The 25,090-nt window shown below is 40.6% G+C and overlaps 1 protein-coding gene across 5 annotated transcripts in view; it reads right to left on the bottom strand.

The window, feature by feature from the left end:
* Positions 1–25,090, bottom strand: part of MAP4K4 (mitogen-activated protein kinase kinase kinase kinase 4) — a 164,307-nt gene that overhangs the window by 28,064 nt on the left and 111,153 nt on the right. For 3 of the 5 annotated variants that reach the window (XM_041468400.1, XM_041468399.1, XM_041468398.1), the window contains exons 8-17: positions 22,843–22,897; positions 20,418–20,496; positions 18,112–18,287; positions 17,399–17,471; positions 16,729–16,939; positions 9,340–9,501; positions 7,159–7,245; positions 6,270–6,494; positions 2,851–3,012; positions 625–855 (exon numbers count right to left, since the gene is read on the bottom strand). In XM_041468400.1, coding sequence (XP_041324334.1) covers positions 625–855; positions 2,851–3,012; positions 6,270–6,494; positions 7,159–7,245; positions 9,340–9,501; positions 16,729–16,939; positions 17,399–17,471; positions 18,112–18,287; positions 20,418–20,496; positions 22,843–22,897 — 1,461 coding nt within the window. The remainder of the gene's footprint in view (positions 1–624; positions 856–2,850; positions 3,013–6,269; positions 6,495–7,158; positions 7,246–9,339; positions 9,502–16,728; positions 16,940–17,398; positions 17,472–18,111; positions 18,288–20,417; positions 20,497–22,842; positions 22,898–25,090) is intronic. The other 2 variants (XM_041468402.1, XM_041468401.1) reach the window with 1 other exon arrangement.

Consider the following 25,090-nt stretch of genomic DNA (forward strand, 5'->3'; position numbering starts at 1 on the left):
ATGGCATTTTGACTGAAGCAGGGGAGGCACAAAGCAATTTGCTGAAACAGCATGAGAATTAGGAGAATAAGCTCAAGGGAACCAAACAAATGCCCGGGAATGGATCAGCAGAAGGCAAAGACTGGTGGGGGGGAGCAAGAATATACTCAGAAGAAGCAAATCCCAGTGGATGGGAGGGGGGATGGAAGGGGGAGAGGAGGAGGAAATATATTGAATGTTTCCTTTTTGTTCAGATCCATCTCAATTTTAAATAAGTGTATGATTCATAGTTTGGGTGGCGAACCGATGAAGAGGAATATTAACTCTGAGCAATAACCTCAGGGATATTTTGAATTCTTTCCTGAATATGGTAATTATTTGTTAACTTTGCATCATAAATTGTTTCTCTGAAATAGCTGCATTCTATAAATAATTACCAATTTTATATGAAGCTTCAATATTGCACTTCAGGTTGATTATCATTAACCCATTGACTGAATACCTATGTTATGATCTGCCTTCCAAAATACTGTTACCAGTGCTGGCACAAGGGCACGGTCTTCACAGTGCCCAGGGTATCACATCCATAAGAAAACTTTAATTAATAATAAAAAAATAGCACACATCTGTCTTTCTACTCCTTACCCTTGGAGGCACCTCGTCACTGTCTGATCTAGCCCAAGCCTTTTGGGTGGGGTCGGGTACCTCCGACTTAGAGTCAGAACTCTGATTAAGCACTTCACTGCGTGAAGGTGGATATGGGTCCTGGGAACGAAGATGGTGATGAGCAAATTTGGGAGAAGGGTCACTGAAGGAATGGGATCGCGAGACAGGGGAAACATTGTTCTTGAGAGATGCCAGATGGGACCACTGTACCTTACAAGAAAACAAAACATAAAACATTCAATGCGCTCAGTATAACCGGCTTTCCAATTAACACAGAATAAAGGCAGGTGGGGCAGGCAGAGACAAATTGGTTATGGCATTAGGTAAGCGTGGGGTGGAATCGATGCACTTAAAAGCAAGGCAAGCGCCCAAAGAACGTAACAGACTGAAAATACAGCACATATGCAATTTTTGTGTGATGCGCTCTCCACACACACGTACACTGGTGCCCAGAGGGAAAGGGGATCCAATATCTGCACCATGAGCCTGAGTTCAAAGGCCACTCAAGACAGAAGTCACCTTCTGTTCCCTGGTCTTCAGTGGGCTTTGGCCAGGTCTCATGGTGGGCTGGGAAATTTGAAGTGGACATCCAATTGGAGCAATGTACAAAATTAAAGAATGCTGTAAATTGGGTAAACCAACAGACATTTACGTTTCCTAACAAATTCAGGGACTGGATACAGCTTGAAACTTTTGGAGAAAGACCATAACACAAAGCCTTTATTCCTTTACAGTTATTGCAATATATATAAAAAAACCATAATATATATTGTATATAGTATACATATGTTCAATGCATATTATACTTACACCATATATGTACCATATACTGTACATATATACATATTTATACACCAAGTACACACACACACATGCAATTACACATACCAAGAAGGCATAACAGAGACTAAGGAGTTAAAACTCCATTAGGATTTCCAGTGAAATCCATATTCCCTTCAGCCTACTTCCTCTTTGTGCATAAGCCTGTATTTCAGAGTTAATTTCTGAAACTAAGGAGGAGGAAAAGTCATAACTGAGGAACACGCTGTTTTCACACCTAATGATTAAGCAAAACTGCTTTTGATCACAGTTTCAGTAGGCTGAGTGTATTTGTTTTTATGTTATTATTATTTCCTCAATTTTAATACACACAGCTGTTGAAGAGCCTGATTATCCTTAATATGAGTGAAAGACAGAGACTTTAAAAGTAACTGGCACACAGTATGAAGATACAAGTCCAATATTTTGAAATAATCATAGAGGTTTGAATAAAAGCCAGGAAATAATGAGCAAGAGATCAACTTCTGTCCTGATTTCTCCCACTCTTCCGTCTGTTCAAATTCTCCTGTTGTCCAAAAGAGTGGCAATACCTAGTCACAATCAGGGATGGTTTTAGCTTGCACTGTCATCAACAGACTTTATGAAAATTCTGCATGGAAACAGAGGAACTAAATGCAGAACTCTACCATTTAATTTAGCATACCTAAACTGCTCAGAATTCATGGGCTATGTCTAACTTTTAGACAAAGGTTACTTTCTCAATTCATGCAATAACTCCTATGAGATCAGGTATCAAGATCAGGAGGCTCTTGGTTAGAAAACAATAGAACAATGGCTACCATGCAACTCACTGGTTTCAACGTCTTCTTGATTTTCCAGGGGTGGTACAGAGCTTTATTTAGCAACTGCAAGCCTACTGACAACAAACCTGGCTTTTCTTAGACATGTTTTGCAAACTCTCCGAAACAGTGCTCTCACTGTTAAAACCCACTTGTTTATTTAGCTTTTTTCTGCAAGAATTTTAAAAACAAAGCAAGTGCACTTTTTTCCTGAGCATCATTTTTAGTAGTAAAAACCTTGCACAGAGCAAATTTGGAATTGCAAAATGCTCTGCAACTGCCACCAGCATTTAACCCACTGTCACTGCTGCACAGATAACAATGGGATAGGATACAGCAGTTCTAGTCTAGCTCTAACATGAAAAAGACCTAAACCAATAAAACACACCAAACCCACAAATCTATCAGTTTATCAATAAAATAAGCAAAAATAGACAAAGAGTAAATCTACAAAATAAGCTGTTTTGTGTAATAGCACTACCCTTTACAAAAGGCTTTTTAAGTGCAATGATCTGCAAATCTGAAGGAAACATGTTAGGACTTCTGCATTCCCTGCAGGCTCACCAAGATTTTGCTGGGCACTTACCTGGGGCTCCATTGGCCTCTGCAGGGCAGGCTGAGCAGGTTCTGAGTTTCCATTGGAAAAGGACTCTGATCTGGAAGGCACTGGTGGCTCCAACACTTTGCCCATCTGTTTAGACTGTGCTTCAGGGGAGCCCTGATTAGTTTTTCTAAATCTCTCCTCCACCTAAGCCAAAATAAATGGAGGTTAAGCCTCGAGTCAGTAAAACCAATTACAGCAGAAATACAAAGGGGAGTACAACCTTTTCTTTACCACAAAGAAAGCAAATACATTTGGGGTTTGGCAGGATTTTTTCCTTACCAATTTTGCCAGCACTTTAAGTTCACTGAGTGAACTACACCAAAGCTCTAAGTATGCCAATATGGATAATCCATACTGGGAAGAGAGGAGATACAAGAGGTAGCAAGATGTGAGATAATATCATGAAAGACCATTATGGGCCTTCTTTCTGCCTAGACTAATTATCCATCAGTACTTTCCTCACAGATAATAAAAAGGGCATACCTAAACAGAAACAACTTTACAATATAAAAGTATTTTCCACTGCCATCCCTTACTTTAGCTGCACACCTTATGCAAACAATGGTATTGGATTATCTGCTTTCCTGTGCTTCTCTCTTCAGCAACAGAAGAGACAGGAGATGTTTCTCTACCAGGTGATACTGGAGTCTCTTCAGCTTTAGGCATGAAAATGTAGAACTTATCATCATCTCTCTCATCAAATACTCTCAACACCAACTCAAAGGCTGGAGAGGACAGACCCATCAGTTTGTTTCCTGTTCTCAGGAAGGTGTAGGATTGATCTTATGTTAACCTCAAGAGCTTGCTGAGGGGAACACTAAATCAGAATGTCCTCAGAAGAGCATCAAGCAAGGTCCCCATGCAGAAATGACACCTCTTTCAAGGCCACAACACTGACAAGAAAGTGAGAGGTATGAAGGACAAGAGATGGAGGGAGGCTACAGGCAGAAAGGAAACAGCCTCTCATTTCCTAAGAAAGTCTGTTCCTAGAACCAAGGCAGCATGTGCCAGGTAAGCTGCCTCTGAGGAATGCTAAACTCACAGTATTTTATCAAAGCACCAAAGACCAAACTGGAAGCTTGGGATGATTTAATTTGCTTTAACCCTTGTGCCCAGAGCACGAAACCAGTATTGGGATGATTTCCTCATGCTCCCTAGGAGTGATGGTCTGGAGAGACTGGCTTCCAGAAGACAGGCAAGTTTCCAGACTCCTTGCTTCAGGTGGGCTCCTCTACAAACCCAACCTGCCTCTGCATTCCAAAATTTGAGGATAGTACCAGGTTGCCTATAGGAACAAGCAGACAAGCTTCTGTTAAGGTCTACACAAAACACACCATGTCTTGGGAAGAGTACAACAATAATGGAAGCAAGCATCTTCACCATGCAATCATTTTCACCACTGTGTTCAACTTCACAGAGGCATTCTTTGAAGTCTAAAAAACAGGCCAGACTCCTTGTTATGAATAGAATAAGGAAAAGCCTCAAGTCTTTCTGTCTGAAGCAAGAGGTTTTCACATCTCTAGCTGTAGATGATAGGAAGTTTATTCTACAAGGCACATAAAACTGCATGAGCGACATGTCCTCAAAACCAGACAAGAAGTGGCAAGGAGATAGAGAGCATTCCTGGACAGAAACAGGTCCTATTCCAGTCATCTGACTGTCTGTACCTGGAAGTAATATTAAGTTCTAAGCTCCCTGCTGTTTCCCAAAGCCAATCTTAGAATACCTTTTCCTTATATCCTCATTCCTACTTCAATGAGGAAAAAAAAATAATCACCATTAAACTTTGCCAGTCAGGAAGGTCACTTCCTTCATCACTATCCCAATGGTCAGTATCTCTGTAGGTAGACACTTTTTCTGGAAAGCAGTATGGCTGAAAGTCTGAGGCACAGAACACTCATTCCAATTCACTGTTTTATGTAAAGAATTATGTCAGAGTTAATGCTTACTGTTAGGATTAAATGGTGGTATTCCCACTGCCAGGTATGGCTATACTTTTATCACACTTTGATCACACTATTACACAATGATCTCTGGGAAGATCTGACTACTAACCAGTTTTTCTGTCTTTATTCTTCTGGGCTAGAGCAATCACAAAAGAAAGACTACAACAGGAAAAACAACTGGGTCAGTGGTTCTCCTAAAGGAACACTTGAATCTTTTTAAGTTTCTCTCCTTTTCAGCTATGAAAGGAAAATGAAGCAGATACAGTTCTGCATCCCTCCAAATCCCAACCAGTGTTCAGGCTGGACAGAAGTGCTAGACTGGCTATACTTTCACTAAGGTGGGCCAAGAGCATGCAGAAAGGACAAGAGGGCTGATTCCATGTCTGCACCATCACAAACCAGACAAGTCTGAACTTCTTCCAAGTAAGAAAGACACATCAGATACTTCAACCATCAAGCAGAATGGATGAGATAGGACAAACATGGTTTACTAAGAACTTGGACAGCAGCATCTAGAATAAAATGAGTTTGCATCCACCAAGCCCAAACAACAGCACTTCAAAGACTAAGAGGCACTGCTGGATGAAGCTGAACCGAGAGCTATTTTATCATGTTTAGCAGGCCTAAATATATTTTCTGTTCTTGTTCCAAAATGTATTTACCTAGCTCCCACATGCAGCTGATGAATGCCATTAGGAGCTTTGACTAACATTGCCCAGTCTGGTGGTTTGTGGGCAGTATGATGCTCAAGGGAAACACAAGAATAAGATCACTGAAAGAAAGCCAAATATACATCAAAGAGGCGTTCACTTGCTTACCAATGTTACTCATGGACCAGTGAAGACTCATTGAAAGGCACAGCACTTCAGATCAACTTGTAAGTGCCTGAAGTCCAAGAAGGCAGCACCATAGAGTTTCAAAAGAGCAGGACATGATCTCAGCAGAGAATACTTAACATTTCAAAAACGAAACTAATGAAATTCAGGTTTGTGTTCATGAGAAAGAAATTGTGAAAAGTGTAAGTGAAAACAACAAAAGTGTACACATGTGCTGAGTGTTAACATCTATCATAGGTTTGTGCTTTCCAACTGCCTCTTAATTTCAAATCACCAGTACTTGCCAGAGACACAGAGCACTGCACCAACGCTTCCTGAGAAAACACATCTGATGAAGCACAGATAGAACTTCCTGACATGATACTTCCAAAACCAGGCCCCTTTAGTCTGCAGCCTTCCAGACCTTCTTTCCAACTTTTACACCTCAAAAAGTATGAACTTCAGTGACTGTAGCAGAAGTTGCCCTAGGGCTTGAAAACCAGTAACCAACGGTTTAAATCATCCTGCCCCTTATGAGTGGTGCTTTGGCCTCCAACTATGCTGCAGCAGAATTCCAGTCATGCTGATGCCAGCAGGCAGAGAAGCAGTTAGCAGATTCCTGCTCACCAGCAGGACTTACCTCACGTGCTCTTTCTGCAGGCTCATAGTGGGATTTTGGCTCAGGGGTATGATAGCTTTGTTTATTTCTTTCTTGCTGCTGCTGCTGCTGCTGTTGCTGCTGTTGCTGCTGCTGCAGAATACTGTGATCGTGCTGCAGTGACAGGAGGTAGGCTTGCTCCTGCTGCAACTGGCGCTGGAGTCGCTCTGCCTGTCGGTGCTCCTCCATCTCTCGCCATCTGTATTCCTTTGAGAGAATGGGTGAGGAATTCAAGACATGACACTGACTGTATGGTGGACGTGTCCCTACCAATCCCATTAAAAATGCACCTTTCTGGTTGCTGTTGCTTTTTTGTTTGTTTGTTTATTTCATTGTTAATGTGTAACCAAGAGCTAAGTTAGACCCATATGACTTGTGTCTTATGTTGGGAAAGTCATGAGTGTACTGCTGAGCTTGACACGATTGGAGAATTATGACAAAACTGATTTTTATTAAAGGGAAAAAAAGAATTGTTTATACTAAATCCAGTGTTAAGTTCATAAAACAATGATTTAGACCAACACTAGGCCATTGTATCCTGGGGTGGATTTACATATCATGTGTGCTTTTGATCTGCAACACAAGCACTCTAGTTCTTCACTGAATGCCAAGGTCTGTTCAGAAACTCGACCACCACACCAGAACTGTTCCACTTTAACATAAAGCCTCCTCTTATTGCCCAGAAAGCAGTGTGACCATACAGCACTTCTCATATGTGCCTGTCAGCCCACAACACTAGCATAAATGGCCTTTTAATCAAGCTCCTTTGTTGTCATACTGTCAGTGCAGCTGTGCCCGACTGAGGGAAGCCTAGGACTGGCCGGATAAATAGATCCTATAGCTACTGAACAAAACAGATACAGTGCTTTACCAGTAACATGGCCTGCTCCTGGAGCAGCTGCTGCTGTAGAATTTCCAAGTGCCGCTGCTCCTCTTCTAGCTGTCGCCTGATATACTCCTGTCACATAGAAATTACCCAGCAATAAATTTATTCAAAAGGAATGCATCAGAACCCCCTGGGTGGAACACCACACGCTACTTCCCCAGTTCAGCTTTAATGAGAAACTCACTTCAGGATGGATTAGTGCCTGCAGAACAATTTAGGAAGCCCTGCCTCCTGAGCATTAGATTTTGGCCCCTTCTGTTCTGAAATTTGCACTCCTGCAAATGTTGCCGGCACAGGCCAGTGCTCATTTATGTATTTTGAAAGTGGTTTCAAGAAGCAGCAAAATGCACTTGAAGGTTTTGGTAAGTTAAAACACAGCAAGTCTGACTCAACACAGCCAATACAAAGTCACATGCAAGTTGTATTAAACATTAGTGTGTTGCACTGGTGCGATGAACTGTTAGCAACAGCTAGAGCCAGGCATAGTGTAGGCAGAGCTGGAGCAAGCTCCCCCAAACGGGCTCTGCCAAATGCAGTTGGGACCTGCCCTGCCAAGTCTCCCCTGCCGCCCTCACCAGAAGCCTCTCCTGAGCAAACACTGCCAGCCTTGCTGAATTATGCGATGATTATGACACAAACAAACATCCACCAGGAAACAGAAATTAGACCAAACTCGCTTGTTCTTGCCATCTAGCCACCTCTTCACCTGCAGCCTCAACAGGTCAAGACATTTACCCTCGCTTCACCTATCCCCTAAAGAACTCAAACTCTGAAGCACCGAACCCAAGCTGGTAACATCCTATCATGCAATTAATGGAAGTATGTAACATGTGCATGCGCACACACACAAGCACACGCACACATTTACAGTGTATGCATAAAGAAATTAATGGATCAGTGATACAGTGATGGGAGTTATAGAAAGTCTTGTGACAGACTGATGAGATACACCATACTGTTGTTACGCACATTGGCTGAGCCACAGTTTGAGTTAACAAAAATTCTAGGAGGGCACAATGTGTCTTTTCTTCTAAAAAAAAAGAATAAAAATTCAGAGTGGTTCAGCTTGGCCACACCAATTAACCATTTGTCATTACTGGCACTGTGCGTAATTAGCATTTCAACAGTTTAAAAAGCAGCTGGGGGAATACCCGGTGTCTGCCCAAAAGCAAATTGCTATGCTGTAATTAGAGATTTTCCATATATTTATTCCCATTGGTTAGTCTTCTCTCCTTTTGATTCAAGAATCTTTGAAACAGACACAAACACAATAAAATTTCCCATAACACAATCATCAATGATCTCAATAGGAGTGAATTTATGTAAGAAAAAATTAAGGTATGTCAGGCCAAACCCAGCATTCCTGAAGTTAATGGGAAATTTACAATCAATCAGCCTCTAAGACAGAAGTTTTGGCCCTTTATTTGCAATCAGTATTTTGCAGTACATGCACAGTAAGTATTGCTCTGATTATCACCCTGATTGAAGTTATTAAAGGATTTTAAAACATGCAGATTTCATGCATAAATATAGCAGCTGAATTTCACAGTTTAACAAGTTTCTCAGTTGTACCTTCAATGTATTAAGGGCACACTGGCATAACTTAAGATATACTGAATGGGCATACGTTACTGATTTTAAACAGAGTAAGAGAAGGAAATTGCATATTGAAGTTTTAGGATGGAAAATCCTCTGCAGCTCAAAGATTCCATCTCCAGTTCAGAGTATTCAAAGTTCATGCCAATGACCAATTCTGGGTGCCAGAAGTTGATACGCAACAGAGCTGCCCTTCTCTTGGGAGGCCTTCTGAACAGGGGCATGTCCTGCAAGAACCACTGATCCAGCAAGACGAGCCTAGAATCAGTTTTCAGCCCCAGTGATGATTTTGCCAATTCTGGTAATTTTAGTCCAGCCCAGGGGCACGAGCTGAATTTAGAATGAGTACTGCAACAAGACTTCTTTTTTTGAGAGAATATTGAGGCTGCCAGAATTTTCCATAAAACCCTACAATCCTATGTTAGTGCACTTGCTGTCAAAAACAACAAAGATGAAAGAGTTAGTGTTACGTTGCCTCTAAGCTGATTCAGGCTTACTACTTTTTTAAAAATTAAATTAGAACTTAGAAGAAACAAACCTATTGCACATATATCTGTATCATGGACTCACCTGCTCCCTTTCTACCCTCCTCTTTTCCTCCTCTGCTCTTCTTCTCTCTTCTTCCTCCTTACGCCTCCTCTCCATTTCTTCCAGACGTCTTTTTTCCTCCTGTTCTCTCCGCCTTTGCTCACGCTCTTGTTGCCTTCGAGCTTCCCTTTCTCTTCTTTGTTGCTACAAAAAGGGAAAAGAAACCACAGAGTTTTACTTTTGTTGTTATCAAAGAAAGAGGTGGGGTTGTTTTCTGTGGTGAAGAGCGGGATTTACCAGCACTAGCAAGCTCTGCAACTGAGTGACAAAACAGTTTATGCAAGTGTTCCACCAGGAAACTGAACTCATACCCAGCACACATCTATCCCTAACAGCAGTCTCACTTAGACTCTGGTTTCTTCATGCACACACACAAAGACATGTACCATATTCCTGATGACAATCGAGGTGTGGAAATTCACTCCTCTCTTCAAGAAAGGCTAACGCAAACCCCAATCCTCAAACAACTGTTGAACTCAGAGATGACAACTTTCTTGACATCAACAATCTACTTGTTGCCAAAAGGGAACGATCAGTCCTACTAAATCAGCTAACTCAAATGACAACTATCTGAACTTTCTGTAAGTAGCTTGTCTCTTAAAACAGTTGGTCTGCTAAGAATTTTGTAGTGTTGGCCCAACAATCAAGCTTAATTTAATGCACTGCCCAAAACTTTGTCTAAGAGAGAAGGAAGGCTGGCCAACAGCACCTCAGCTCCTCCCAAAACATCAAATGCACCTATATGCAAAAGAGGAAAAGCAGCTAAGTAAGACTTACATTTACACAGATAAACTTCCACACATGACCAAAACACAAACGGGTGCTGATTAGGTCTGCTCAAGTCTGAAAAAAAACTGGAAAACAGCTCTAGAAAGCATGAACTGACTAATTTATGTCTATGGAGCACCATGTATGACTTCAGAGAAGACATTTTAAATGCCCATGTAGTCGTGACCAATTCTTCCTGCACTTCAGTATAAGCATCTAGTTACTCCACCTACCTCGAAATCCCAGGCAGCCTCCCACAACTGCTTAAGTGTCAAAAGACCCAGCTGTCTCCTGTTCAACCATCAACTGGGAATATCACTACATTTACTTTCTTTATAGGTTTCTGTAATATGCTAAAAAATATGGAAGAAATTTAAACCAAAAAATAGCATGCATAAATTTAATCCCAAGAACAAAAATTAAAACCTGCATTGGTTCTTCCTTATCACATTTATGTTCTATCCCCAATTTCTGTTGAAGCAAAGCTGCCACAGATTTGCCTATCTTAAGGCACTTAAAATAGTCCAGCAAGAAAGAGCACTCACACTAAGCTTTACTTTGGGTTCACAAATCCAGTTACTGGTGTGAGTTTCATAGTTGTGCTCAACTGAAAAAGCAAAGGCCGATCTACACTTGCTGTGTAAGTTTGTGGAATGAGCTTTCTCTGCTTGGAACATTTTCCTGCATTACTATGAAGGAACTGAAATATCAACAGCCTTTTCACCTTCTGGAATCTATTCGGACGCGACAGTGGAGAATATTAGGGGGAAAAAAAGATGGTTCTTGGGTTTTCTGAGCTTTTCTGCCAGGAGAAATTGTGGATGTCCCATCTCTGGCAGTGTTCAAGTCTAGGCTGGATGGGGCTTTGAGCACTGAAAAGTGTCCCCTGCCCATGGCAGGGAAGTTGGAGCAGGATGGTTTTTAAAGGTTTTTCCTACACAAACCATTCTGTGAGTCCATCAATTAGCAGCACTAAAATAATATAGGCTGCTTTCCAATTCTCTTTCATTAACTACAGTTTAGGGGAAGATGTGACTTTCCTGGAGACCACTGTTGAAATACACCCATGCTGTAACTATCATCCCCTTTCCTGGCCCATAGCATCATCCTGGGTTCACTACCACTTTCCTGTGCCACAAGACATAAACTCTTTTATCCCCCACACTTTCTTTCTATATCTTCTCAGAAACACAGCTTCCTTGCTCTTGCATCTCTTCTAACTAAATCCATTTACCAGCCTTTTCACTCATTCTTAAGCCAGCTCTCCTCAATGAATGTAGATATAAAAATAGCAAAAGCGCTGCAAGGCAGCTACGGCACGCGGTGCATTTCATAGGTCTCACTGTTTCCCCTCCCTCATTTTTTAAGCACTGTAAAAGGATTAAGTAGGCACTTTTATTTCTGAATATATGCCTCAGTGTCAAGCAATTTCTACATTTAAGTCAATATATTCAGGTCCTTCTTGGCTAATCAAGTCTGACAGGCTTTTGTTTAAGAAAACTAAGACGTGAAGTACAATAATTCTGCTGCCTTGAGGATGCAAGAGACAGCACACTGCTGACTGGTTAATATAATATGCACATTTATCAACTCAAACAATATTGTGTTGACATTGTTAAGTGGATATATTACAGATCTCAGGATGGCATCACTCTCACCTCAAGGAAGATGGGCAAATTCATCGCTTCTTGAATTAATTCAGAAGTATTCAGCAATAATTATAAATAACTGAACTTAATATGAGGAAAAATAAGCTACAAACTGATTAAGAGAGCCGGTTTCCCATGGCAGCACAAAGTAAACAAAATCAACTGTCAAAATATGAGGTTTTTAATGAAACCTTGATCCAGATATCTAACTCGGCACATCAGTAGATATTTATTACCCAGCAAAGGAATAGGGGGGAAAAATGGATTTAAGACAAATCTCACAAATGTGTTACTGTCTATGTGCCAAAGTAGGCAGGGAGATCAGGTTTCTCAGCATCACTTCCACCTTCCCATTAGACACTGCCTCAGCCTCCTGCCAGGTGAGTGGGAAGGGAGGTACACAGCTCTGCAGGAGCTTGCACAACACACTGCATGATCCCCTTATTCCCAGCCCTAGAAGTAAAATAAAGGTTTCACTTCCTTTGCACATGGTCTTTGAAATCTTTGCATCAAACCAGTGGTCACTAATGAAGTGGAACTTACTTTTAACACACCCAGGGAATGGAAACCTACAGTGACAACCATCTCTTGGGTCCTAGTCCACATCTTGTCCAAGCAATGCCAAAAGTGGTTGGTATCAAGTTGAGCTGACCCAACCTGGCTTCAGAGCCAGCCCTGTAGCTGACTTTCTTGCATCCATCGGTTGGCACAAGATTGCCTTTCTGACTGGCTCTAGCAGCTCTTCCACGGGGACACAAAAATCTGATCACTGTGTGCCTTAGGCCTGCCCACAGGATAGGAGTAGGAGAGGGAAAACCATTAGTTAAAATCAACGTCATATTTCTACATATCCAGATCTTCTAAAGTTGGTATGGTATTACCAACTTTCCTGCACATGTCAGATGAAAAGCTTATTTCCAAGAAGCAAACTGTTAGCCACAAAATAAGGCAAGAACTCTTCAAAGAAATGTGAAACATGCCAAAACAGAATTTTGACAGAGCCCATATTGCCTCAAATTACTGCATTTCACAAAATGGGCATTTACTATGCAAACAACATTTTAAAAACCCACAAAGAAAATACAGTGTCAATACTCTGGCTTCTTATCTGGTTTTAGGGTGCAATAAATGATGATCCCATAATGGAACCTGACATCTCCAAACTGGAAGTCCATGCAGTAGAGCACAATTTACCAGGAGGGGGCAATGCAACTACACATGCAGTTCGTCTATACCAAAGAATTCAGGCCTTCGTTCCTATAGTGAAATGCTCAAGATAGATACAGATCCTTTAATTTTAAATTCCTAAAATATTATTACTGTGTCTCATATTCAGAAGAAGATTGATGATACCTATATTAATTATTTCTTTCACAAAGAATTAGGTAGTCTAGTATCAGCTTAGAAAGAGAATCGGCAAGATTAATAAAGAGATTTTTGCTTTGTCCACACTAGAGATAAAGAAGTAGAACTTCTTACTCAGTACCAATCCAAGATGCAAGCAATTCAAATTAAGCAGATAAGAATAAGCTCCCCTGCTGTAAAAGAAATAAAGCCCTGACAAAAACTGCCTGCAGGTACACCTACATTAGCATCTTGGTTCAGATCAGGAGTGCTCTTTTGAAGTGAATCATCCAAACATCTCCACTTATCCAGTTTTGTTTCATATTCTGAAGATGTCTTGGAGTGCCAACCACACCTTTTGGATGAAATTAAAAAGGCTGATGCACTCCAACCACAAGCAGGCACAGAGTCTAGACCTCAGCCAGTCCAAAGGAATTCCTCCTGTCTTTAAACACATGAAGTCTTCAGGTCCTCAGCACTTTAATTATTGTGCTCCACAATCTGCTTCTACAGGACTGTATTACTTGCCAGTGTAGCTATGACCTACCACTTCAAAAACATCTATCTTAGGTTCTCATAACCAGAGACAGAGACACCATTTAATGAAGCTGTCCTGAACTGCAGAGGTCCACAGAGAATGGGATTCCACCACAGCCAATTCTTAGCTTCCTGAGCCAGACTCAGTTTTGCAAAGCACAAATTCAAATGCCTTCTCATAGCAAGCAGTTGTCTCCATGTTGCTGAAGAGAATCACAGAATCCCATTAAAACAGCCAGCAACAGGTCCGATTTCTTGTTTAAACTGTCTAAACACCTACATAGTTGACAGTCTCTATATACCTTTTAAATGAGGGTTGGGGGTGGGACAAAATCCCAGTCGCAAAATTCTCACGTAATTTTCTGTAGTTTGACCACATGTAATTTTCACCTTCTCAGTAAGACACAAACTACAAGGTTCCTGCAACAACAACTTTTAGAAGTCACCTATATGCCTTTTAAAAAGTAATCTTTTCTCTAATACTGCTGAGAATTAGAGTTTTTGGCAGATGTCCTAAACACCGTTCCTGTTACAGTCTCGGTCAAAACTGTCTAGGCTCTGTGCCAGCATTGTAAGAACAAGCCCTCAGTTTTAATTTAGGAAGTGGGGAGGGGGGGAAGTATATGCAACTTGTTCAGGAAGATTATCTAATGCATAAAATTCTACCAAAGAATATTAAATAGGTATATGCATGCATACTTTATACAAGCAAAAATTACAAGACAGCAAGTCTGGTAAAAATATCAACGCATTTATGAACACCCTGAGCTTCTATGCCTGACACTAATCTTGACTCCCATTATCAAGCTCCTCTCATTGTTTACTGGCTTCATCAAAACAAGGGGGGTGAGTTAAGGACAAAGTGACAACATTTCAATATTTTGGCCTTCAATTGTGTCACAACACTGATGTTTATCTAAATTTGTGTCTACTACCCTTCCCCCATCTGAAAGAGCTTGTTTTGGCTGCTGTTTTGTTAAAAACCACTTGGGATCATATATTTTTCCAACACAAGATCCAATTAACTAAGTGGGATTTTTTTGAAAGCTAAATGTGAGTCTTTTTTTAAATGCACTTGATGAACAATATGCCTACACCATCCCCTGCAAAAGGTAACTTTTTTAACTCACCTATTTTGAAACTCATTCCTATTTATGCCTCCAAGGAACCAGGCAGAGGTTACAGACCCATACAAGGCCAAAAGCTTTGATCTTACAAATTTTACATGTTTTACTGTGCATGCAAATTTTACATGTTTAACCTTATTCAGTAATACAATCTACATTACATGCTGTCTTGTGGTTGTGGAAGCTGTCAGCTTTATTTTGGATTTTAAAAAGCAGGACTGATTAAACATAACTTTCAGGTAACTGCCTTTTCTTTCTACTTGCTCATTCTGTTATAACTGCAACATCCTCAAAAAGTTCAACCCACACAGAGAAAATGGTGCATTGCTTTGTTTCCACTACTAGCAGCAGCAGCTCCTTTATTTTAAAAAGAAAATCCAGATTTTAAGAGTTGCACTGATTACTAAAGTTAAATGACCTAGATAATTTAATTGTAATCCTCTTCCTCAACAAAAAAAAAATACTGCCTGCAGAACCTTAGAGATTAAAGGGGCATTTAAAAGAAATCATTGACTCTCATACTAAGAAAACTTTGAGTGCTTAAGCAGTAGCTCAACTTTTGCCCACCTTTGACAATATTGATCTTTTATTTTTGTATTTTTCTAGTACCTTGTTTTATTACTTACTCCCCCCACAAAAACAGTTGGCTAAGACAGGCTAAAAACAGTTGGAAGTGCTATGAGGTTTATCTTGGCATTCTCTGAAGGGTGGGAAAGAAACAGAAGAGAAATGGGGTTTATATGCCTTCCCCTCATCCCTCATTATGGATTCATGTGTGGCTGAATCTTAGCTACCAATCCCTCCTTACAGCAGCACTAAATTCATTTGCACTTTGGAAAAGAGGGATAAGGAGCATAATGTGATCTGGAAAGGTATTTGGAACATTGTATTACTTGTTATGCAAACAGGTCACAGGATGCAAATCAACATTTGGTCCTGGTTGCATCCTCATTAAACGTTACCAGGATTTGGAAAACCAGACTGGGTGTAGTTTTTCCATCACTGCTAAGTGAAAGGTTGAAACAGACTCAAGCAAGAGGTCATTTAAGGACAACTGGAATTTGACCCTGCACTTCCTGAAGAGCCAGAGCATTGGTTTCACTTCAACTCTGTGTCATACCCAGCTCTGGCCTAAAGAGCTGTTTTGAAAGCCTCCTACTTCTGAAGCTTATGTTGCATATTCCATCTACATATATATATAAATGCACATGAGATCTTAGGAGGTGAAAAGTATGACAGAACAATATTGTCCACATACATTCAATTTCTTTTATCTTCCAGTACTGTATAGAAATTGCATACTTACTGTATCACAGAAGTATGATTTACATATTTGTAATTCCCGCAGAATTATAATTTTAACACTGATTTACAAAACATATTTATAGAACTACCTCTAAAGCCCCCTTCCAATCCAAATCATTCTATTATTTTATGATCTAGGTGGCTTTTAATCACTAAGCTACTGTGCATGAGAGAATAATACCTTAAAAAACAGGCTTCTATCTACCATGAATGAGCGCCAAACACAGATGTTTGAGAAAGCTTTAAAGAGAAATCTGAAAAATGTCATGGCCCCCAAAACAGTACTCTTGAGAGAAAAATCCACCTAATTTAGGTCTCCTCTTCTGTCTACCTAAGCCTAGACAGAGACCAAGAAACAGCCTCTTCCACAAAAAACACCTTCAAACAACCCAGCTCTGGCTCCTGTTGTCTTCATAGGAGCTGCTGGATATTCAAATGCTTTGGAAGACATCTTATATTCAAGTAGCCAAGCATGGATTTAAGTGCTTTGCTCTACGTTTACAGGTGGATTTTCAGGTGATGTTTTCCTTCCTGAGATATCCTGGGGCTAAAAAGGTTTTCTTTTTAAATGGGTGCGGGAACTGGAAACAAGAGGGGGAGAGAGGCTTCTGCCCCCACAAACTCCAATCTCCTGTTTCTACCTCTTCTAGCCGCCTCCTCTGCTCCTTCTGCTGCTCGATGCGTTTCTGCCTCTCTGCCAGCAGCTGCCTCTTGTACTCCTCCTGCTCACGGAGCTGCTGCTCCTGCAGCAGCTGCTGTCTCCGAAGGGCCTCGGACCGTTCCTTGTTTTCCTGCTGCAGTCTCAGGAAATCACGTCGGAGGGTTGATTCTCCAGGCACATTGACAATGGAACTGCAACAAGAGGAAGTTAAAGCCTTCTGTATGATAAAGCCTGATGGGCCATTAAACACCTTTGCCAAAGCAGGGGAACATTAATAAAATATATCATGATGTTAAAGTTTAATCTCGTTTCTTTTGGAGCAAAGACACTGGATGTATGTCAAATGCATGCTCTCACTGGAAGGCATGAAATGAGGCCAAGCAAAGTAAGGGCAAATGCTAACACTGTGGAGACCCTGATCAATCACATCTGCCACAAATCTCCATCCAGAGCTTGTTTGCTGTAAGTCATAGGACATACAACAGTCACAGCATAGGTATTCAAACCCTTTGAGTGGTTTGTACATTCACTTAATAAGAGACAAAAATTTAGCAATAAGAGACAAAAATTTAGCATGCTGATTTATAATCACAGACCTTTAGACTTGCTTGGCATGGACTGCCCAAAGCCATCCCAAAAGCAATTATTACCTTGGCTCTCCTTCTTGTTCAGGCACTTCCTCCTCCTCTTCCTCACTTCCACTATATTCATACTCCGTCTCATCTAACAGGAAAGAAACAAAGGCTTGGATAGTACTTTAATTTTAGGGCAGCGGGGAGCTGCAGTAGCACCTCAGCAAACCAGAGGATCTATCACAGACCCTAGAACTCATTCTATATTTACAAGCTCATCTTCCCAGTGGCACAGTGGTTTGGAGAAGACTTCCAGCAAACTCCCTGAACAACACTAGGTTTTACATGTAAGACAAGACACCTGGAGAACTTCAGCACCACCTGAATAAGGAGAAAAGGCTGCCCAAAACATTTGCTTCACAGCTCTTGTGATGGGTTATTTCCTGTGAGTCTGATTTATGGCATCATTCCAGGAAATTAATCTACCACAGACTAAAGAATGAAAAGGCACATATGCCAATATCCTCCTAAATACTGTTTAATGCTTGTATGGAAGAGCCAGTGGCCAGCAAGTGAGCAAATTTAATCTATCAGAAAATACAGCACTTGAAAGTTATACTTTCTCTGTGAAAGACAGAACAAAACAGAGCCTTCTGATAGTCAAACTATGAATTAAAAAATAACTTTTTAAGGATTTGGGCTATAGGAGCTTCTCTTGGGGTGGGTACTTAGAATGCAAAGCAGGACAAATATATGCATTTTTGACAAGTTGGTTTTTAGAAGCTGCATACCTTTTTCTCCTCTCTTCTTCCTGGTCCTGTCTATATGGTCCTTAAGCTGGATTCGGACTTGCCTTTCATTTGGCTGGTCACGTATAAAGGGATGTTTCAACAGTTGCTCTGTAGAAGGTCGCTGCATGTAATTCTTCACTAGACAACCTTCTATAAAGCTGAAAAACTTTTTCGACCTGAGAAAGCAGGAAGGAAAAAAAAAGTAAAATATGAGAGGTAAAACTCAGCTGAAACATTTTTCCTGTCCTTCCTCAAATTCTTTTCCTCCAAGAGCATCATGTCCTAGAGAACAATACAAGTGCTGCCTGCAAGTGTACCTCCTAAACAGATCTGAGTGTGTTCCAGCTGAGCAGTGGGCTGAAGGGACACAGAGCTGAAGGGACACAGGGTGACATGAACATTCTTGGAGCACTCAGGCACAGCCTCACTGTAATGTACCCTCTTTCAGAGGGATAACTACTCTGAAAGTCAGGATCTATGAGCGAGGTAAATCATGTAAACCCAGCCTAGCTGCTTCTGGATCAGAGCTGGATTGAATCTAGCCTGCTTGGAGCAGAGGCAGGGCAGCTCTGGTGTACCTCCACCTACCCATGCTACAGACAGCCATACCCAAAGTCAGGAGAACTGTGTCTGCCATTCTCCTGCCACAAGCAGCACCACACTGCTTTTGCATGCACCTGAGCTCACAGACTTAGATCTGCCAAAATTTAAGATCATTTTATCTTTTACCTTAAGACTCACACACAAAAAAATTTTTACAGAACTAGAGGTGGGTGCTGGTCAGTGCTGTCTGTTCAACACAGGCACTTGAGTCTCTGATGTAATTTAAGGGCATGAATTAAACTAACCCCCCCTGCACACAGCATAAACTGACAGGGTATGGGAGTTAGCTAAGCTGCAGCACCACCTTTCCAAAATTTGCACTTCATTTGAACTCTTCAAAGGGGATCTCTCCAGAAAGAAGTCACTAAACAAGCTACCTGCCAAAATCCAATAGTGGAAATACTCAATACTGCAATGAGGCACTGGAACAGGTTGCCCAGAGAAGTTGTGGATGCCCCATCCCTGGAAGCATGCAATGCCAGGTTGGACGGGTTTCTGAGCTACCTGAGTTAATGGATGGCATACCTGTAGCAGGGCTTGGAACTGATCATCTGATCTTTAAGGCTCCAACCCAGGCCATTCTATGATGGCTCTATGAGTTGATTCTACAACTTTGTCATCATTTGGCTTATCTTCTCATAACCTGCAACTGAGCACTCTATCAAAACAGCTGAGTGACAGTGACACTGCCTTGGACCAGAGCTGCTTTTTAACTGGTACGTGCTCTCAACCTGCTCCAGTGCTTGGACAGCAAACATCCTCACTACATGCTTAAGAGGAAAAAACATGATTTCCATCCATCAATTCACTTCCCTACTGTAATAAAAAAGGATGAATCCAACATAACTTGGATGTTCAGATTTTTTTTATTCTTCACACCTTGAATGTTATTATTTCACATAAAAAGGTCAATGAATGGCTAATGCAAATGTCACATATGCATCTCTATTCCCTTAAAATATGCAGAAGGCAAGTAAGAGAGAGCAATGCCTTGACTGTATACAAGTGCATAAATAAGTCAATCCAGGTAAAGACCAAGCCCAGCAAGCAAGCCATGTTTATACTATGTTGATATTGAATACACAGTCCAATCACTTCATTATTTTGACAGGATCACAGCATCCCATGATCACATTCCATTGATAAGAAACCTCTTTCTACAGAGTATTTTTGTTTCATATGTGCCAGTTGTAACCAGTAACTGGGAGGAAATCCTCCGATACTAATGGATTCTTCTCAGCTGGCAAGAAGCAGGCACTCAACTCCAACCGTTTACAATAATTATAGTAAAAGCCTTCATTAGTTTTAATAGCTCCTTTCTATTTAGCAACTAGAACACCATAGCACTGCTCTGTTTCTGTGTTATGATACATCTGAGAAAACATACTGCATATTAAGAGTGCTACATGAATTGATATTTTAAAACATGGATCCATTTGTCACCTTAATACAGATGCTGTTCTACCCAAAAAAAGGGCAAAAACCTTGGTATTTATTTGCACACAATTTGAGATGGAATTTCTTTGGGAGAAAGAGAACTAAATAACGCAAGCATTTTATTTCATCCTTTGATTCAGAGGCACAAAAGATAACAGAGATTTTGCTAACTTAAATTGCATTACAATTCTGTGGAAGGGTAACAAAAAGGTATGCGATATGAGAAAACTTCACACTACACAAGGCAAGATGTAATTAATACATACCATTTCTTGGATTTTAACCGTGGGGGAGGGTTCCTGGGTATCAGAAAGAGTGCCCTCATGGGGTGCATGTCACAAAGTGCTGAAGCGGAGAAAACAAAACAAAACCAGAGACATAGAGACACTGATTTAGTAGCTCTCTGTCAATGCCATGACTTCAGCTTCCACAACCCTTCCCAAACATTCCACAAACCATCCCAAACATCCATGCAGCAGGTGCAGACAGCAACACAGCTCACTGGAATTAGCCCAAAATTACAACAATTCCATAGCTCAATGTGCCAATGGCAGCCCAAAAAGAGAAAGAGGTCAAAGCATGGATCAGCCCCCAGAATCGACCAAGATGGGAACATCTGAGCATGGCCCTCCTCGAGCCCCAGGTCATCTGACTTACTTTCTGGTCAATAAAATACTGGGAGATGATGATGGTGGAAGGGAACAATGAGAGTTACTGTTTCATACAATCTTCCTTCTACCTGCCCTTCTCTCCTATTATTGAGGGTGCTTAATTTTTACTCTCCAGACCTGGATATTTTTGTACTTCAAGGCATGACAGTTTTTAAGCATGGGAGGGTCTGTATCACTCAAAAGGACTGCCTGCAGAACTGAAATGCAAACCCCTAACTTTTGTCCAAAGAAGTCCTGTTTGTTTCAGTGGACACTTAGTGGGAGTCCAGGATCAATGCTGGACAGCTTTTCCTCCTGTGCCATAGCAAAGCAACACAGCAGAGCCAACAGAGGGAAACAAGGGAGCAGGGAGAGAAGCAGCCCAAGAAAGGTCTCTAGGAGCAATGTTCTAACCATCTTCCTATGCCTGATCTCTTACACCTTCAGTCTCAGCCTGAGTGATAAGTGCAGGATGAGGTGACATTTACCACACAACAGAAATTCAGGAGAAACAGACTTATGGGAAGAGAATTCAATTATAAGGGGTATCAGTCTTGGCAAAGAAGCCCCTTGGATGCCTATGGATCCTTGCAGACCACCACAGAGTCCACAGAGACGGACTCTTCAGCTGCCACTGGAGGAGGAGGCAGTCCACGTACCAGAGGACAAGAGCTGTTCAGCACTTAGAGAGGATCTTTGCTAACTTCTTAAATGCTACTCTTGTGCTTTTACACAAAGAAGGGCCAAGCTCTGTTTGGTTTAGAAATGAACAAAATATTATTGTCCAGTCCTACGCAACCCAATGCACCAAACAAAAAGGCATGGCAAAAAGCAGGTAGCTCACTTAATGCAGTGCTGGCTGAAGTGTCCTGGGAGCAGCTCTCACTTGGACATTCATGCAAATGTGCAATTAGGAAGGAAAAAGAAAACAACCCCAAACTATAAGGCCTCCTAAAACATGAATCAACACATGACCATTGTGATTTGACTTTTAAATCTTGCATTAAAGTCAGTAAGAACAACAAGAAAATCAGGCAGCAGCTACAACGAAATGACCAATTTTTAGCTGGGAAATATCAATACTTTATTCTGACAAGATTATTTCAAAGACATTTCAAGCTGCACTGTGTTGTGGTCGTAGATTTCTATGTGCAAAAAAATTAACTTGCTCTTAGGTACCTTAGGCTCTTATTTTTTAAATACAGAACTCCAGCTGAGGGTGAGAGTAAGTATATTTGCAAGATCAATATTTATAAATTAAAATTTCATAAAAATTATCATTAAAAGTCAAAACGCCATGCCTAACTTCTTTTCTTTTCAAAGGTTTCTGTCCTCCTCACACATCTGCTGTTTGCCTTTATATTCTGAAGAACTATGTGAAAGGAAAAAGCCTATTAAAAAGTTGGGTATTTTTGGTTTCCAGGTTTTCCTCTCAAATCCAAACTAACTGATAATGATCCCTACTTGAGAATACCTAAGTTCAGTGCTTTGTCCTGAAGAAGGATTTACAGTTTAAGCCATGTCACTGCTAAGGAAGATTAACACCACCCACTGATGAGTGGAAACAAAAGGAGAAGCAATGTTAGCATTATCCAGACCAACAGAAAGCCAACACAGAAATAGCTGCTACAAATGCTTTTTTCATTAAGATCTGTTTCCTCAAGGCCCCACTGACCCTCTCCCCAGCTGAGGTTTCAGTATTTCAGGCCAGTCCATAGACAAAGTGGGACACAACTCCAAAACACAATATACTACCAATAGGAAGGAAGTCAGACACTCGATTAGCTTCCAAATATTCCTGCTATAGAAATTAAATTACTGCAGTCTGCACTGTAGTGTTTAAACACAACCCTATCTTTATCAAAAGCATTGCTATTTATGGGATTTTATATTTATAGAGCAGGCAAAACCAAAGAGAACAGAAATAACATGGGGATATTTTCAGAAACCTCAAAACTAGGCTCAGATTACAACCAGCATCACCCAAGTATACATTTCAGCCTTAAAACGAGCCCACTGGAGAAGCACAGGGATCACTTACGGGGAGCTCCTTCTGCCATCTCTATGGCCGTAATGCCGCATGACCAAAGGTCACTCTGCAGAAAAACAGAGACACCATATGTTAGTAGGTGGATTTACCCATTCACACAGTAAGAGAGTACTATTTAGAGAGGCCCTGTAGGTGAGGCTGAAACCAAATACCACGGCTATTTAAATAATATAAGCCTCTTTTATCTTGTAACTGTATCATAAAATCCTACTTTTCACGTAATACTTATGTACATGCAGAAACACACGCACGTATTCCGAGTGAGCAAACAACCCTCTCCAACAGCACATAAAAATACATTCACATTATGGCAATGGGAAATACATCTGCCAGAAATCTAAGCCTATGAAACAACAGAATTTTCAATATTCCCTTGTCAACAAAGAACTGAACAAGGGCATTCCCAGGGTGTGTAGAGATGCAGTTATAAAAGCAAAAGCTCAGCTCAAATATAAAGTGGCCAGACTTGTCGAAAACTGCAAGAAAGGGCTCTTCAGGTACATAAACAAACAAGGAAGAACAAAAGGAAAATACAGGTCTACTGAAAGGAGAGGTGAATTAGTCACTAACACCACTGAAAAGGCAGAGGTTCCCAAAACTTTCACCTCTGTCTTTACCACAGGCTCCCAAAATTTACACCTCTGTCTTTACCACAGGCATCACTTACAGCCAAAGCCAACATTCCTCCCCTAACACCTCAGCTTTGCTTAAAACACTACAGAAAAAGAGCCCTTCAGTGGCAGACTTTGAAGGTACCACCTCTGGCCAGCACCTCTGACTCAGGAGAGACCAAACAAGAGCCAGGAAGATCAAACACAGGGAAGAGATGGACGAGTCCTGGCAAGGAACCAACTTCAGAGAGTGACACAGCTTAATGGGCAAAATATCGGAAGAGACTGCTGTGAAAGAGAGCTGTTCTTGAACAGAGTAGTCTTCATTTCTGGTCATAATTGTGATTTTTTAAAAAATAACTTTAATGAGCAAATAAGCTCTTCATGCACTACAAGCAGAGAAGCATTTCTAAAGATCATATTTTCAGACCGAGCAAAGCACTCTTCTCTTAGTCAAATGCAGCCATCTAAGCTGAAGTGCACATCCTCATGATCTTACAGAATCTTTCAAACATTAATTTTTTGTGAGCAACCACCCTAGAGGCTCCAACAGGAACAATAAACAATAAAGGTGTTTTCAGAGGACAGGAGTTATTTTTCACATCAGTACTGAATTAATAAATATTGGAGGGAGGTTTTTTTTGCTTTATTAAATCATTTAATACCAAACCTTCCTTAATAATAATAACAACTCTATCTGGAAAGATATAAAACATTAGCTTTAGTACAATGAGATGCTGAATGTAAAAAGCAATTAAATCAAGGATCAATCTGATCAACCTTAGTCAAAATGTACAAAAACACCAATTCAAATACTCTGGGTGTTTTACAAAGATTTAGACACACACAAATATACTGATAGCTAACACTATCAGTCTCAGCAGAGTGATACATATATAATTGATATTCAGCTCTATAATTTTTGTAAGACCTTAATCCCCAGCTTTCTGATATCCTTGTTGCCCTTGGTTAAAGTTGGAACAATGTCTTAGTCTAAGCAGAGATTTCTTACAAACCACATTTTTACATTTTTTCTTTCCTTGTGCTCTCATTAAAGTCAGCTGAGAAGAACTTTCAAGATTACAGTATGCTTTCACTAGATATATTTAACTTTAAATACATATTCCTAATATTCTTAAGGGTAGTGCAAATACCATCAAGCCAATTATGGTTTTGCAGTAATTAAATCCTTGGTTTGCAGCAAGCTACATAAAGAATGATCTTTGTTAAGAAATGTTGTGATGGATAAATTTCTATCAAAAAAATCATGTATATGTATCCTGAAATCAGAAGGAGTTTTAAGAGTTCCTTCTATACTTCAGTGGCTCTCCAGACGGTGGTTCTATTTAAGGCAGCATCTAAAATGTATTGTTCTGGGTTACCACAATAACTGGGACATAGTGTAACAAAATTTAAAGTACAACCATTATGCAACTCAAGAACAGAAGCATTTCCAGGTAAACTCTTTTTTGCCTTCTCTAAGCACCTACAGCACCCTGAAGTCCTGTATTTACATCTCAAAACTACAATAATACAAGCAGCAGAAACTGTTAAAGGTCACAATTTGATGGTATCCTTACCTCGTACTTTGGTAAAAAGATTGTAACTACACAAAATAGTTATTACTC

The sequence above is a fragment of the Pyrgilauda ruficollis genome, unplaced genomic scaffold (genome assembly GCF_017590135.1).
Source record: "Pyrgilauda ruficollis isolate IOZ18807 unplaced genomic scaffold, ASM1759013v1 scaffold22, whole genome shotgun sequence".
NCBI classification, from domain to species: Eukaryota; Metazoa; Chordata; class Aves; order Passeriformes; family Passeridae; genus Pyrgilauda; species Pyrgilauda ruficollis.